The sequence below is a fragment of the Scomber scombrus genome, chromosome 16, assembly GCF_963691925.1.
Source record: "Scomber scombrus chromosome 16, fScoSco1.1, whole genome shotgun sequence".
NCBI classification, from domain to species: domain Eukaryota; kingdom Metazoa; phylum Chordata; class Actinopteri; order Scombriformes; family Scombridae; genus Scomber; species Scomber scombrus.
The window spans coordinates 1,632,916-1,646,977 of record NC_084985.1 but is presented as its reverse complement, the minus strand read 5'-3'; the positions used below and the strand labels follow the sequence as shown (position 1 = coordinate 1,646,977).

At 43.1% G+C, this 14,062-nt stretch overlaps 2 protein-coding genes and 1 gene segment (V, D, J or C); 2 read left to right on the top strand and 1 right to left on the bottom strand.

Moving 5' to 3' along the window:
- LOC133996245 (immunoglobulin kappa light chain-like) overlaps positions 1 to 14,062 on the top strand; it is a 630,565-nt gene that overhangs the window by 477,178 nt on the left and 139,325 nt on the right. The window lies entirely within an intron of this gene.
- The window catches only part of LOC133996249 (Ig kappa chain V-III region MOPC 63-like), a 630,498-nt gene that overhangs the window by 478,883 nt on the left and 137,553 nt on the right, over positions 1 to 14,062 (bottom strand).
- Positions 1 to 14,062, top strand: part of LOC133996211 (glutamate receptor ionotropic, kainate 5-like) — an 88,938-nt gene that overhangs the window by 16,714 nt on the left and 58,162 nt on the right. The window contains 3 exon segments of the mRNA XM_062435790.1: positions 3,850 to 4,014; positions 8,109 to 8,206; positions 11,446 to 11,611. Of these exon segments, the coding sequence (XP_062291774.1) occupies positions 3,850 to 4,014; positions 8,109 to 8,206; positions 11,446 to 11,611 (429 nt within the window).

The window sequence follows — 14,062 nt, the reverse complement described above, 5'->3', positions numbered from 1 at the left end:
ACAAGAAAGAAAAACACCACAAACAAAATGAAATAATGTGCCACCACGTACTGTGCCATGTCAGTATGTTGTATTTCCGCCCTCGAGAGGCGTTTTAATTATTAAAGCAACACAAATCAAATCCAGAGCGAACCAAAGCAGCAGCAGCAGCAGCAGCAGACTTCCTGCCTGTTAGCAGCGTATTCACTTTGATATCTGCTCTCGTTGTGCTCTGTCTTTACTCTGCAGTCGTATAACTCAACGTGCAGTGAAAGCAGGATGTAAAGAAGGATGTAAAACACTGTATGAATCACACACTGAGCCTGAAACCTGAAAGCAGACATCGCTCCCCTTTGCTATCTGTGTGTGTGCTCGTACTGGTGCTTCAATCTGGCTGAGGTCAAATCGCGATCATCACTTCATTTACACATCTGTACAAGACGGCAGATGATATCAACAATGCACGCATATGCACACGCCAAAATAAGGAGGGAAGGAAGGAAGGGAGGGAGGAAGGAAGGGAGGAAAGGAGGGAGGAAAGGAGAGAGAGAGGAAGGAAGGAAGGAAGGGAGGAAGGAAGGATAGGAGGGAGGAAGGAGGGAAGGAAGGAAGGAAGGAAGGACTGAGGACAGAAGGAAGGAAGGAAGGATAGGAGGGAGGAAGGAGGGAAGGAAGGAAGGAAGGACGGAGGACAGAAGGAAGGAAGGAAGGAAAGGAGGGAGGAAATGAAGGAAGGAAGGAAAGAAGGACGGAGGAAAGCAGGAAGGAAGGAAGGAAAGGAGGGAGGAAGGAGGGAAGGAAGGAAGGAAGGACGGAGGACAGAAGGAAGGAAGGAAGGAAAGGAGGGAGGAAATGAAGGAAGGAAGGAAAGAAGGATGGAGGAAAGCAGGAAGGAAGGAAGGAAAGGAGGGAGGAATGGAAGAAAGGAGGAAGGAAAGGAGGGAGGGAGGAAGGAAGGAAGGGAGGAAGGAAGAAGGAAGGATAGGAGGGAGGAAGAAAGGAGGGAAGGAAGAAAGGAAGGAAGGAAGGAAAGGAGGGAGGGAGGGAGAAAGGAAGAAGGAAGGAAAGGAGGGAGGAAGGAAGGAAGGAAGGAAAGGAGGGAGGAAGGAAGGGAGGAAAGGAGGAAGGAAGGATGGAAAGGAGGGAGGAAGGAAAGGAGGAAAGGAGGAAGGAAAGGAGGGAGGGAGGGAGGAAGGAAGGGAGGAAGAAGGAAGGAAGAAGGAAGCAAAGAAGGGAGGGAGGAAAGAAGGAAGGAAGGAAAGGAGGGAGGAAGGAAGGGAGGAAAGGAGGAAGGAAAGGAAGAAAGGATAGAAGAAAAAAGGAAGGAAAGGAGGGAGGAAGGAAGGAAGGACGGAGGAAAGAAGGAAGGATGGAAGGTAGGAGGGAGAAAGGAAAAGAGGAAGCAGACATCACTCCCTTTGCTATCTGTGTGTGCTCGTATTTTGCTTTCTAGTTATGTAAAGTAGGCGCGTCAGAAATAAGCACAGCAGGTGTTACTGTACACAGCCGCCGGATACTTCTTCACTATTCCTAGTAGGAGGAAATAGAAGCGATGACGCAGCAGCTGCTTTCGCTTCCTGTTCAGATTCAGGGACGAGAATTAAGAAATCTATTTCTGGTTCTTTTGTTGAATCAAACCGCTTCAATATGGCTGAGGTCAAATCGCGATCATCACATTTACACATCTGTATGAGACGGCAGATAATATCAACGATGCACGCATACGCACAGGCAAAAAAAACAACAACATGCATACGAAACTGAGAGGTGAGAAAGTGTCTGCACCTGTGATTCAGAGCCTTTCATGAAAAGGTGGAAAATTAAAGTGAGTTTTATGCGTCTGTAAAATCAGAGGGGTATTCATAAGCTAAACATTGATGAAATACTATAGTGTGATCAATTTTTTTATAATTTATTCACCATTTTCCAGCCACAACAGTCAGTGTTAATATCTCACACTGCACTGTCTTTTGTTGTCCCATTTTTAACTGTCTTGTTCTATTTTAGATAATAGAACTTCTGTCACCAAATCCACATATCTTCCACCTAAGGAACATTTCCAGACTCCGTCCTTCACTCTCCGACTCAGTTGCTGAGACTCTCATACATGCATTCATCACCTCACGTCTGGACTATTGTAATGCCGTCTTGTATGTGGTCCCCAATAAAACGCTGGACAGGCTCCAACATGTCCTAAATTCACCTGCCAGGGTTCTCACTCGAACCAAACCCTGGCAGCACATCACCCTCGCACTCAAACAGTTGCACTGGCTTCCTGTTAATTTCCGCATTACTTTTAAACTTCTTCTCCTCACCTACAAATCTCTTCATACCCTTGCACCCCAGTACTTAACGGACCTCCTCCATGTTCACCACCCTTCACAGGACCTGCGCTCTGCCGACTTGGGCCTCCTGTCCATTCCCCGCACCAGAAGGCGAACCTTTGGGAGCAAGGCCTTTAGTGTGGCAGCTCCTACACTTTGGAACTCGCTCCCTCAGGACATTCGCCAAGCGCCAACTCTGGACTCTTAAATCAAAGTTGAAAAGGCACTTTTTTCCTGCAGGCTTTTGCTGGCTAAATGTGTGTTTTTGTCTGTACTGTTGTTGTTTGTGTTTCTTGTTATTGTGAAGCGACCCTGGGTTTCGTGAAAGGTGCTATACAAAATAAAGTTATTATTATTAATATAATTATTATTAACCATTTAATTTCCAATTTAACACCCTTAATCGTGTTTAAATGTCTTTTTTATTTTGTCATGTGTTGCTTTTATATCCTGCCTTGATGCATTTTATGTTTTATGTAAAGCACTTTCACTTTGAAAGGTTCTGCACAAATAAACTGACCTTTGCCTTAGAGATGTATTTCATGTATCTGGCTGCTGCAGCTTCGTCATCAGTATGATTTCCTCAGCTCATGTGAAGAGCAGAAAGTTGAACTTACATGAAAACAAGTGATGCAACGACTCTGAATCTATGTGTTAGAGAACTTCTAACAGATAAAAACTATTTTTTCTGTTTGAAGAATCGACTCCACGATGCTGCCGGCTGCAACAAAACTGTGATTTTCTCAATAAAACGAGACTTTAACCTTCGTGTCGTCCTCCCGGGTTAAATTGACCCCATCTGTTTTGACTGTTCCTTCTCCTTTCTTCCTTCCTTCCTTCCTTCCTTCCTTCCTTCCTTCCTTCCTTCCTTCCTTCCTTCCTTCCTTCCTTCCTTCCTTCTTTCCTTCTGTCCTTCTTTCCTCCCTCCTTCTCTCCTTCTTTCCTCCTTTCTCCCTTCCTTCTTTCCTTCCTCCCTTCCTTCTTTCCTCTGTTCTTCTTTCCTTCCTTACTCCCTTCATCTTTTCCTTTTTCCCTCCCTCCATCCCTCCCTCCTTCCTTCCTTCTTTCCTCCCTCCCTCCCTCCTACCTTCCTTCCTTCTTTCCTCCATCCTTCCTTCCTTCCTCCCTTCCTTCTTTCCTCTGTCCTTCTTTCCTTCCTTCCTCTTTTCCTTCTCCCTTCCTCCATCCCTCCCTCCTTCCTTCTTTCCTCCGTCCTTCCTCCATCCTTCCTTCCTTCCTCCGTCCTTCCTTCCTTCCTCCCTTCCTTCTTTCATTTCCTCCCTTCCTTCCGTCTTCCTCCCTTCCTGCCTTGACTCGAAGACAACAGGAGGGTTAATGTTACGATAGTGAGCGCCGATATTTGATATTTGGAGAAATATTAGTTATTATGGGTTCAAAAATCTAAATATTAACATTAAACTGATATTCTTGTTATTGATGCAGTTTTCAGGCTTTAACTCGTGTTTCTAATCCTTGAATTCGAGCTTGAAGTCATGACATCATCGCTCTGTTTTCTGACCTCGTCTCTCCTCTTTCTTCCCTCCAGCGGCCATCTTGGACGACCAATCCGTGTGCGGCCGTGGCGAGCGTCTGGCGCTGGCGTTGGCGAGGGAGAACATCAACAATCTGATGGAGGGTTCATCCCAGGCGAGAGTGGAGGTGGACGTCTACGGCCTGCAGAAGGACTCCCAGTACGAGACCACAGAAACCAGTAAGACTTCTTCCTTTTCTTCTTCTTCTTCTTCTTCTTCTTCTTCTTCTTCTTCTTCTTCTTCTTCTTCTTCTTCTTCTTCTTCTTCTTCTTCTTCTCCTCCTCTTTCTCCTTATCCTGTTTCTTCTTCTTCTTCTTCTTCTTCTTCTTCTTCTTCTTCTTCTTCTTCTTCTTCTTCTTCTTCTTCTTCTTCTTCTTCTCCTCCTCTTCCTCCTCCTCCTCCTCCTCCTCCTCCTTCTCCTTCTCCTCCTCCTCCTCCTCCTCCTCCTCCTCCTCCTCCTCCTCCTCCTCCTCCTTCCTCCTCTTCCTTGCCAGTGGCCCCCAGTCTGCTCAAAGCGTGACATTTCCAGTGAAGCCAGACTTCAGTAGACGTTAACCTTTATTTAACGAGGCGGGTCAGAAGAGCAGTCGGAGCAAAGTGAGGCTGCACTTTAAATGTCGCTTGTTGGACAGATCTGCACCCTAGGGAGCCGGCAGACCTCAGCAGGAGGAGTTAAAGGTGAAATAAATACCAGGAAGACGCTTAATCTGCACTAATATTCACTCATATCAATAGATAGTGATGTGGGTTAATGAGGCAGAGACGACGGACTGAATTAAACCATGAAAATATAATATACAGCTGAAGGCTGATAAAATACATCCAGTGGGTCTTAACCTTCGTTGTCCTCCTTTCCTTCCTTCCTTCCGTCTGTCCTTCCTTCCTCCCTCCTTCTTTCCTTCTTTCCTTCCCTCCTTCCTTCCTTCCTCCCTTCCTTCCTTCTTTCCTCTGTCCTTCGTGTCGTCCTCCCGGGTCAAATTGACTGTTCCTTCTTTCCTTCCTTCCTCTTTTCCTTTCTCCCTCATCCCTTCCTTCCGTATGTCCTTCTTTCCTTCCTCCATCCCCCTTTCATCCTTCCTTCTTTCCTTCCCTCCTTCCTTCCTTTCTTCCTTCCTTCTGTCCTCCTTCCTTCTTTCCTTCCCTCCTTCCTCCCTTCCTCCCTTCCTTCTTTCCTCTGTCCTTCTTTCCTTCCTTCCTCCCTCCCTCCTTCCTTTTTTAATATAATAATGAAACAAACAATGAGCAGTTTTTATTATAAACTGTATTTATATGAATCTCACTAAATAAACCTTGAACGCTGTTTTCACTGAAAAGACATTTTTCTGGTCAGTGAAAGTTCAACCTTGTTTTTGTCCTTTTATGTTTTTATATAATAATTCGTTTTTTGTATTTTTGAATCATTTTTCATCATTTGCGTTTCTGCGGTAATTCAGACTGGATCTGCTCTTTGAGTTTAAGACTAAAATAAATAAAGTGTTTTTGTCATGAAGGAACAGAAGAGCTGATAACACACAATCTGTACTGTATCTGTATCTGTTTGTGTGTGTGTGTGGTGTGTGTGGTGTGTGTGTGTGTGTGTGTGTGTGTGTGTGTGTGTGTGTGTGTGTGACAGGAAGCATTAACTCTCCATCGTGCTGCTGGCAGTTTATAATCAATAAACATCGTCAGCAGCAGCTGCTCGCTGAAAACACTGAATCTGTAACACCGTCATCATCATCATCATCATCATCATCATCATCATCATCATCATCATCATCATCATCAGTGTTGGGGAGTCACAGTGTAATCTGTTACAGTTACTGATGAAAATGTTGATGATTACAAAGGAGGTTACATCTGAAGTCAGATTTGGTCAGGAGGGGTTGATCTGAAGCTAATATGAAGCTTCAGCGTCCAAATGAGTCTTCATCTTCATCTTCTATGTTTCAACGTTACAGTGTGTTTTAGTAGCAAAGTCTTTTTGTTACTATACCTCCACCACAGCTCAACAGGGAAACACTAAGAGGGAATCTGATGCTAAAAAGACTGTAAATGTGTCAGATATCACTTGATATAAACAGTTTGTCCACACAGATTTTTTTATTTATGGATTGTCTCTTCAGGCTTTAGACGCTGTAAAATACTGTTAAATCAGCTTTTTTTCACCCTGTTTGTATGATATGGGAAGGTTAACACCCTTACAGCCTCGGTATGAATATTACAAGCTGCTGCTGCTGCTAAAGTAAACAGAGTAAGGAAATGCTGACAGGGTGAGAAGACCTGGAGGCAGAAGTGTTAGATATGAAGCAGCAGATATACGGTGTAGCAACAGGGAAACAGAAAATAGTCTTATAACCAATCTGCCAAAGGCTTTTCTCCCTGTAGAGTTCAATTATTTAGATATATTGACCATTTATAGCTCAAATAAAAAATATAACTAGAACACAGCTCACACACATCACCCACTGCTTTCATGCCTGGTGCCACTTTCACTTATTCTAACTATAGACTGTATATAAGAAATGGACTTAACATCCGTGACGTCACCCATTGGTTTGTGGACTGCTGCTCGGAGGCCAATAGTATCGGATCTGAGCAGCGCCATCTTGAACATTTCAGGTGCATGCCGGGAAAAATAAACAACTGGATTCTACTTATATGGGCATCAGGAGGAGCATGAGGCGCCCTCCTGAACCTGTGAACCAATCAACCTGTCATCACCACGTAGCCACGCCCTAATGCATACCCTGCTTTATCGTCACATATAAAATCAGGGAGGCCAAAATGTCCCAAATGAACATCATACTGCATTGAAGAAGGCTTTAAACTAGCGATTGAGACCATAAACACATTTGAAAACGTTTACTGAGGTTAGAATCAAGTGAGAAGTTGGTGAATCTCCATTGACTTGTATAGAGACGGAAGTCCTTTTGACACCAAAACGGTCGCCCCTGGTGGCCTTTTGATAGAATGCAGTTTAAATTACTTCCTGGTTGGCATCATTTCAGAGGACCGGAGCTCCCCGCCTGACTCTAACAGAAGCATTGTGTCACAGCATCAGCAGCCAAGTGTAACTCAGACTGTTGATGCCTCATATAAGCTTCACATCAACTTTTAAATGAACAGGAGGAATTATTACAGCCAGTAAAACCTCTTTCACTCCTTATATGGAAACCTGACTGAAGGAAGGGAGGAAGAAGGAAGGAAAGGAGGACAGAGGAAGGGAGAGAGGAAGGAAGGAAGGAAGGAAGGAAGGAAGGAAGGAAGGAAGGAAGGAAGGAAGAAGGAAGGGAAGGAGGACAGAGGAAGGGAGAGAGGAAGGAAGGAAGGGAAGGAAGGAGGAAAGAAGGAAAGAAGGAAGGTAGGACAGAGGGAGGAAAAAGGAAAGAGGGAGGGAGAAAGGAAAAGAGGAAGGGGAAAGGAACAGAAGGAAAGAAGGAAGGGAGGAAGGTAGGAAGGAAGAAAGGAAGGAAGGAAGGAAGGAAGGAAGGAAGGAGGAAGGAGGAGGAGAGAGGAAAAAAGGATGGAGGGAGTGAGAAAGGAAAAGAGGAAGGGAGGAAGGAAGGAAAGAAGGACAGAGGAAAGAAGGAAGGGAGGGAGGAAGGAGGGAAGGAAGGAAAGAAGGAAGGAGGAAAGAAGTAAGGAAGAAAGGAGGAAGGGAGGGAAGGAAAGAAGGAAGGATGAAAGGGGGATGGAGGAAGGAAATAAGGAAGGGAGGAAAGAATGACAGACAGGAGGAAGGGAGGAGGGAGAAAGGAAAAGAGGAAGGAAGGAAAGAAGGAACAGTAAACTTGACCCAGGAGGACGACACGAAGGTTAAGACCCACTGGATATCATGTTGTTCCTCCAGGGTCAAAATTGATATGTTAACTCCAAAATGAGGTTTAGTTTAATTTAAATGAGGCCTATAATATATATGTGAAACCTGTGGTGATAAGTTGATATATGAAGTTGGATAAAAAGGTTTAACACAGAACTGGGTGATAATTTAAACCTTTAATGCTTTAAAAACAGTCAAATAATGAGGATAAGAGTCAATGTTAAGACAACAGGAAGGATACATTTAATAATATTACATTTAATTTAAAAGTGAATAAAAACAATCAAAGAAAGAAACAATAATCTGACAGTTTCGCACATTTACGACAACCAATAAAAGCTTTAATGTTGTCAGTGGAGACGTTTGATGGATGGAAGTAGGAAGAGTTGGAGCTCGTCCAATAAGCTGCGTCTCTGCCTTATTTATTTATTTATTTATGTATTTATTCTGTGTGTTGTGTTTGTTCCTCCGCAGTGTGTCAGATCCTGCCGAAGGGCGTGGTCTCTGTGATCGGCCCCGCCTCCAGCCCCGCCTCCGGCTCCACCATCAGTCACATCTGCGGAGAGAAAGAGGTGAGTGAGAGTTTAAAGAGCTGCTGCAACCCTCTGATACTTAGAGAGGTGTGAAGATGTTAAAGGTTCATTCTTCTCTTTTAATGTTTATTTATTTAAAGCTGTTCTGTATACTATAAGTATTGTTGGAGTTTTGACCCTTTTTTTGCCTTTTTTTCTTGAAAAGTTGAGCCAGAAACCTCGACTCTACTTCTACAGGTTTCTCAAAAGCAACAAAAACCCCAAAAACAGGCAGAAAATAATCTAAACTTCACTAAATGTCTTAAACAGTCAGTTTTCACATTCATTTTCTGCTTGGGTTGAACCTCCACAGAGCAGAAGGTCCTGAGGCTGACTGTCTGTATTTAAACTGAAACATTAACGACAAATTGAAAAATTAATCAACATCAGCGATAAATGAGGAGTCGGGTCAAAGGTCAAACACAGACTGATCCTCCGCTGGGTGATTTAACCTCAGCTCACCTGAACAGGTTTCTACACTAAACTGTAATTAGCTCATCTGGGCTTAACTGCGACCTGAGGAGCTTATTTTTAATCCATCAGAAGTCCTGATAATCGGATAATGTGATAATATGAGTTTTCTTATCCGACGCCCCCTACTGGCCGCAATCATCAGGACAACAGTCAGAAAAGGTTTTGTCCAATAAAGAGAGTTTAAAGAAGTGATATTAATGGTTTTAACCCTTACATACGGTTCATATTATACACCCTCGCAGTATATATTTAATGACTATTATCAGACCAACATGTTTCAGCATGCAGCCTTTATCAGAGTCATTTTAAAACACATTAAAAATAGCATTTAAATAGAGTAGTTAAAGCAGAATATTCCTATGTGCATTAGTCGATTTGGGGCTCCACCGAGATGGACTGCTTATGTGGTCAGGTGACTCAAGTATCTCCACTTTAGTTGCACATTTCTGCTTAATGGATCACATATGGTGTCACCCATGTCTCTTATTGGATTTTCCCCTACTGCCTGTGTGGGATAATGATTGGCCTGAAGTCACATGACCATTTATTGCTAAGAAGGCAGCCTGGTCGTGTTGAGCGATGGAGCGGGAAGTTGCTTGATCTACAACCATTGGTGATGACTGAGACTTACGTATAAAAGTTTGACACGTTTTATATTTACTTTAAACTAATGTAGAACATGAAACAGGTACACAGGCAGACTCAGACCTAGGGCTGGGCAATTAATCGAAAAATAATCGGAACTGACATTTAGAAACTCTAATGGACTTAATCTTGCTCATGTCAATTAATGGTGGTGTTCACTGTTGCCATGACAGCAAAGGTTGCATATCTTTAAGGAATTTGAAAACTTGTCTCCAGTGATCATTTTAACCCAAACCATGATCTTTACATAGTTCTAATCAAGTGGGTTTTGTGCGTGAACTAGACATTAACAACATTTTCACTCCCTAAAGAGCCTCATGTGTGAGGGCAGCAGTGTAAAATTCAAAACAAAAGAAACTGTGAAAAATACATAATTGTTCATCAAGGGAGGAGATAATCGTTCATTAATCGTAATCGAGGTTAAAAGTTCAAATAATCGTGATTTTTGATATTTGCCATAATCGCCCAGCCCTAATCAGACCAGTTAATCAATCCTCTAAATGTACATCTCTCCCCTTAAATAGTCCCTCCATTCTATTGGGTTAAACCATTTCTACTGCAGTGGGGGGGGGTCCTTCATCCTTTATGTTTTACCAACTAGCATTTAACAAAGCTGCCTGTATCAGTCAACACTGTTTATCACACATCAACACAGCATTATCCTTATAAACGAAAACAAGAATAAATCATAAAGATATTAAATCAAACCTTTAAGTGAGTAAAATACCCCCCCCCCCCCCCCCCCCCACGCCACACTTAGTCAAATCTGACTGACATCACCAGTGTATGAATACAGGAAGTAATTTGGCAGTTCTACCTTTTGTTTGTGAAGCACATGTAGGGTAAGTAACAAAAAAAACACATAAATTATTAAACTCAGAACTAAACTTAATAAACAATAATTAACTTAATGCATGTTTGTTCTACTTTAAATAAACCAATTTAAATGCAAAACATAAACAAACCCGGGATAGTCTGCATCTGAATATGATTACTGGTTTAACGAACAAGCAGAGTCAAATTAATAAGATATCTGCTGTTCTTTGTTTTTTTTTTATTTCAAACACGTATGAGTAACACAAAAAAGTAATTTAAGTAACAAACAAACAACTAAAACCAATGAAAGTCATCAAAACAACAATAATAATGTGAACCCAACATGTCCGAAAGGAGTAGGATGAAGCATATGCTTATTTAAACCGACCCCTTCTCCACTACTCACTTAACAATCAGTCTTCCCATAAATATTTACATATTTACATATTTGCAAAAACATAGAAAAAATAAATAAGTGAACAAATACATAAATTATTCATGAAAACACCCGATTGTTAAAGCCTCCCTGTACCTCGTGTAAACCATGTGTTTGTACCACTTTTTAAACTGGGTCGTGCTTGGACCCAATCTGTTCTCACTCCACAAACAGAAACACAATAATGTTTAAAGTCTGTGTAAAGTAAGAATAAATATGTGTTCTGAGTTTGACATACCACAGAAAAGTGTGTTGTTAACCACCCTGCCAAATTTGAATGATTAAAAAAATCGCCAAATATATGAAATTAGGCTTCAAAGTTGTGTAAAAGTCTGCCTATTTCTCTGCTCCCAAACGCTGAAGCCCCGCCCCCTACCAAGTGTCACCTGTCAATCAAAGTCACCACCTCTACCAGAAACATGGACGCTAGGTCTGAGAGCTTTCGGCGGCTAGCTCAGCTGCTAGCTCGGTGGCTAACTCAGCAGCTAACTCGGCGGTTAACTCAGCAGCTAGCTCGGCGGCTAACTCAGCTAGCTGGCTAACTGTAGACTGTAGTAGTAGTGTGCGCTGAATGTATTTATACCTCTACAGCAGCAGGTGCGGGTTAATGCTCCGGTGTGTAACCGTGCTATTGGCTACCGGTTACGTAATCGCCGGGTTGCGTAACCCGGTGGAGATTTTCAGACCCGCCCATTAAATCCAGATTTTAAGAATAGTGAATTTGTGTGATCTCTAGAACCGGTGTTATGAATTACTCCTCATCTCTTCTTCTTCCCTTCTTTCATATCTTTGATCTCAGTGAGACTTTCTGAATATTACATCTGATTTATATTTTCTTTTCTTTTCTTTCCTCCCTCGTTCCCTTCAGATCCCTCATGTGAAGATCGGTCCAGAGGAGACTCCCAAGCTGCCGTACCTTCGCTTCGCCTCGGTGTCGCTCTACCCGAGTAACGAAGACCTGAGCCGGGCCATCGGTTCCATCCTGAGATCCTTCGGGAACCCGACGGCCAGTCTGATCTGTGCCAAGGCCGAGTGTGAGTGTACTGTGGTTCTGTTGTTCTGTCGTTCTGAGTGTCTGGTTCTGTCGTTCTCTGAGTGTGGTTCTGTCTGGTTCTGTCGTTCTCTGAGTGTCTGGTTCTGTCTGGTTCTGTCGTTCTCTGAGTGTGGTTCTGTCTGGTTCTGTCGTTCTCTGAGTGTCTGGTTCTGTCTGGTTCTGTCTGGTTCTGTCGTTCTCTGAGTGTCTGGTTCTGTCTGGTTCTGTCTGGTTCTGTCGTTCTCTCTGAGATTCTTTCCGAAGTTCACTGGAGGTCAATTTCTCTCATGAGCTGAAATGGCTTCCTCCATTATTATGAACTTCTTTTATTTCCTTTCTTGTATTTCCTTTCCTTTCCTTTCCTTTCCTTTCCTTTCCTTTCCTTTCCTTTCCTTTCCTTTCCTTTCCTTTCCTTTCTTCTTCTTCTTGTCTTTCCTTCCTTTTATTTTATTTCCTGTCTTTCCTTTCCTTTCCTTTCCTTTTCTTGGCTCTCATGTCTCTACTTTCTCTACCTAATTTCTCCTTTCCTTTCCCTTTATTTCTCTACCTACAAACTCTCTACTTTTCTCTTCTTCCCTTCTCGTGCTCTTTCCTTAAAGGGAGACTCCTCCATGTTTTATGTGTCTGATCAGTGTTGATGGTAAATCAATAACTCAGCTCAGTTTCCAGCAGCTATTACATGGAGCTACATTGAGTTGTTGACATACATGTGTTTACCTTTCACACCTTGGTGAGACCAAACATGACACTGACATGGTTTCTCTCATGGATCAGCAGCACAGTCTGGATGCTTCCTGCTGGCCTCGTCTTCTCTCTGCTGCAGGTCTTCAGCCGTTTGGCTCAAAAAAATGTAACAGAATATCTGATTCTGTCAAAACACTGTAAAATGTTTCCATAACATCCTCTGTACTCATATTCCGGGATGGCATTTTCACTGTTCGTAGTTTAGTTTGCAACAAAAGCAAAGAGAACAAGAACAATTTTTTTTTTGAGCATCTACAGCTCGACCCCTGGTTTCTCAGGGGTGGACACTAGTAATCTAAGCTTAAGTAATTAATAGTTCTTCCTTGCTGGCGAACAGTGTTGTGCCTGAACTCGTTCATATTGAACTGAACGTTCTGTATTTCTGCCTGATGAACGTTATTGTGAACGCGTTCATTCTGGTGTTTGTGAACGGCGCTCTCTCACAGTTTAACTTGGTTCAAGAGAGAAAACCCGGCTAAAACACACCGTAAACAGCCTTAATATGTAGCGGAGAAAACACCCAATCTGGTAACAGCAGCCACCACAGAGTCGAACCGCCGCATGCGTCATCACAATGAGAAGCATGCAGGCAAAAACACATGAAGGCAGCAGCAGCATAGACATATATACTAACCCTAACCCATGTATATGTGTCTATGAGCAGCACTACCTCAGACTCTGCCTCCACCATTAATACGGCATCTTCCTATGATTACTTAAAACTATTTGAAATCCTCCCTCCCTCCTTTCCTTCCTTCTCCTCCCTCCCTCCCTCCTTTCCTTCCTTCCTTCTTACTCCCTACCTTCTTCCTCCCTTCCTTCCTGATTTATGGGCGCTGGAGGAAATAATGGCTGTAAATAGGATCATAGTGGAGGTTTAATATGATAAAAATCTTGCGGATTAAAATATTAAAAACGGTTTCACAGTCTAATGAGTAAATCCACTCCTGGCTGAAGGGACTCCAGGGTCCAAACTTCCTCCTTCCTTCCATCCTTCCTTCTTTCCTTCCTTCCTTCCTTCCTTCCTTCCTTCCTTCCTCCTTTCCTTCCTCCCTTCCTCCTTTCCTTCCTCACAGTCTAATGAGTAAATCCACTCCTGGCTGAAGGGACCCGAGGGTCCAAACTTCCTCCTTCCTTCCATCCTTCCTTCTTTCCTTCCTTCCTTCCTTCCTTCCTTCCTTCCTCCTTTCCTTCCTCCCTTCCTCCTTTCCTTCCTCACAGTCTAATGAGTAAATCCACTCCTGGCTGAAGGGACTCCAGGGTCCAAACTTCCTCCTTCCTTCCATCCTTCCTTCTTTCCTTCCTTCCTTCCTTCCTTCCTTCCTTCCTCCTTTCCTTCCTCCCTTCCTCCTTTCCTTCCTCACAGTCTAATGAGTAAATCCACTCCTGGCTGAAGGGACCCGAGGGTCCAAACAGATTCTCTGTGGGGAGAATTAATGGACTTCTATCCTCGTCTGTTTATTGCAGCTTCTCAGACGTTTATAGACAGCAGTGTTTTTAGTCTCTAAAGACTCTGAGCTGCTTTAAACTGTTTTCAGAGTAAACAACAAAGCTGAGCATCATTTAAACACTTCCTGTGTCTTTAAGCTCCTGAATCAGGATTTTAACGCCACACACGCTGACCCCGTCTGTTTTGACTGTTCCTTCCTTCCTCCTTCTCTTTCTTTCCTCCCTCCTTTCCTTCCTCCTTCCTTCCTCCTTCTCTCTT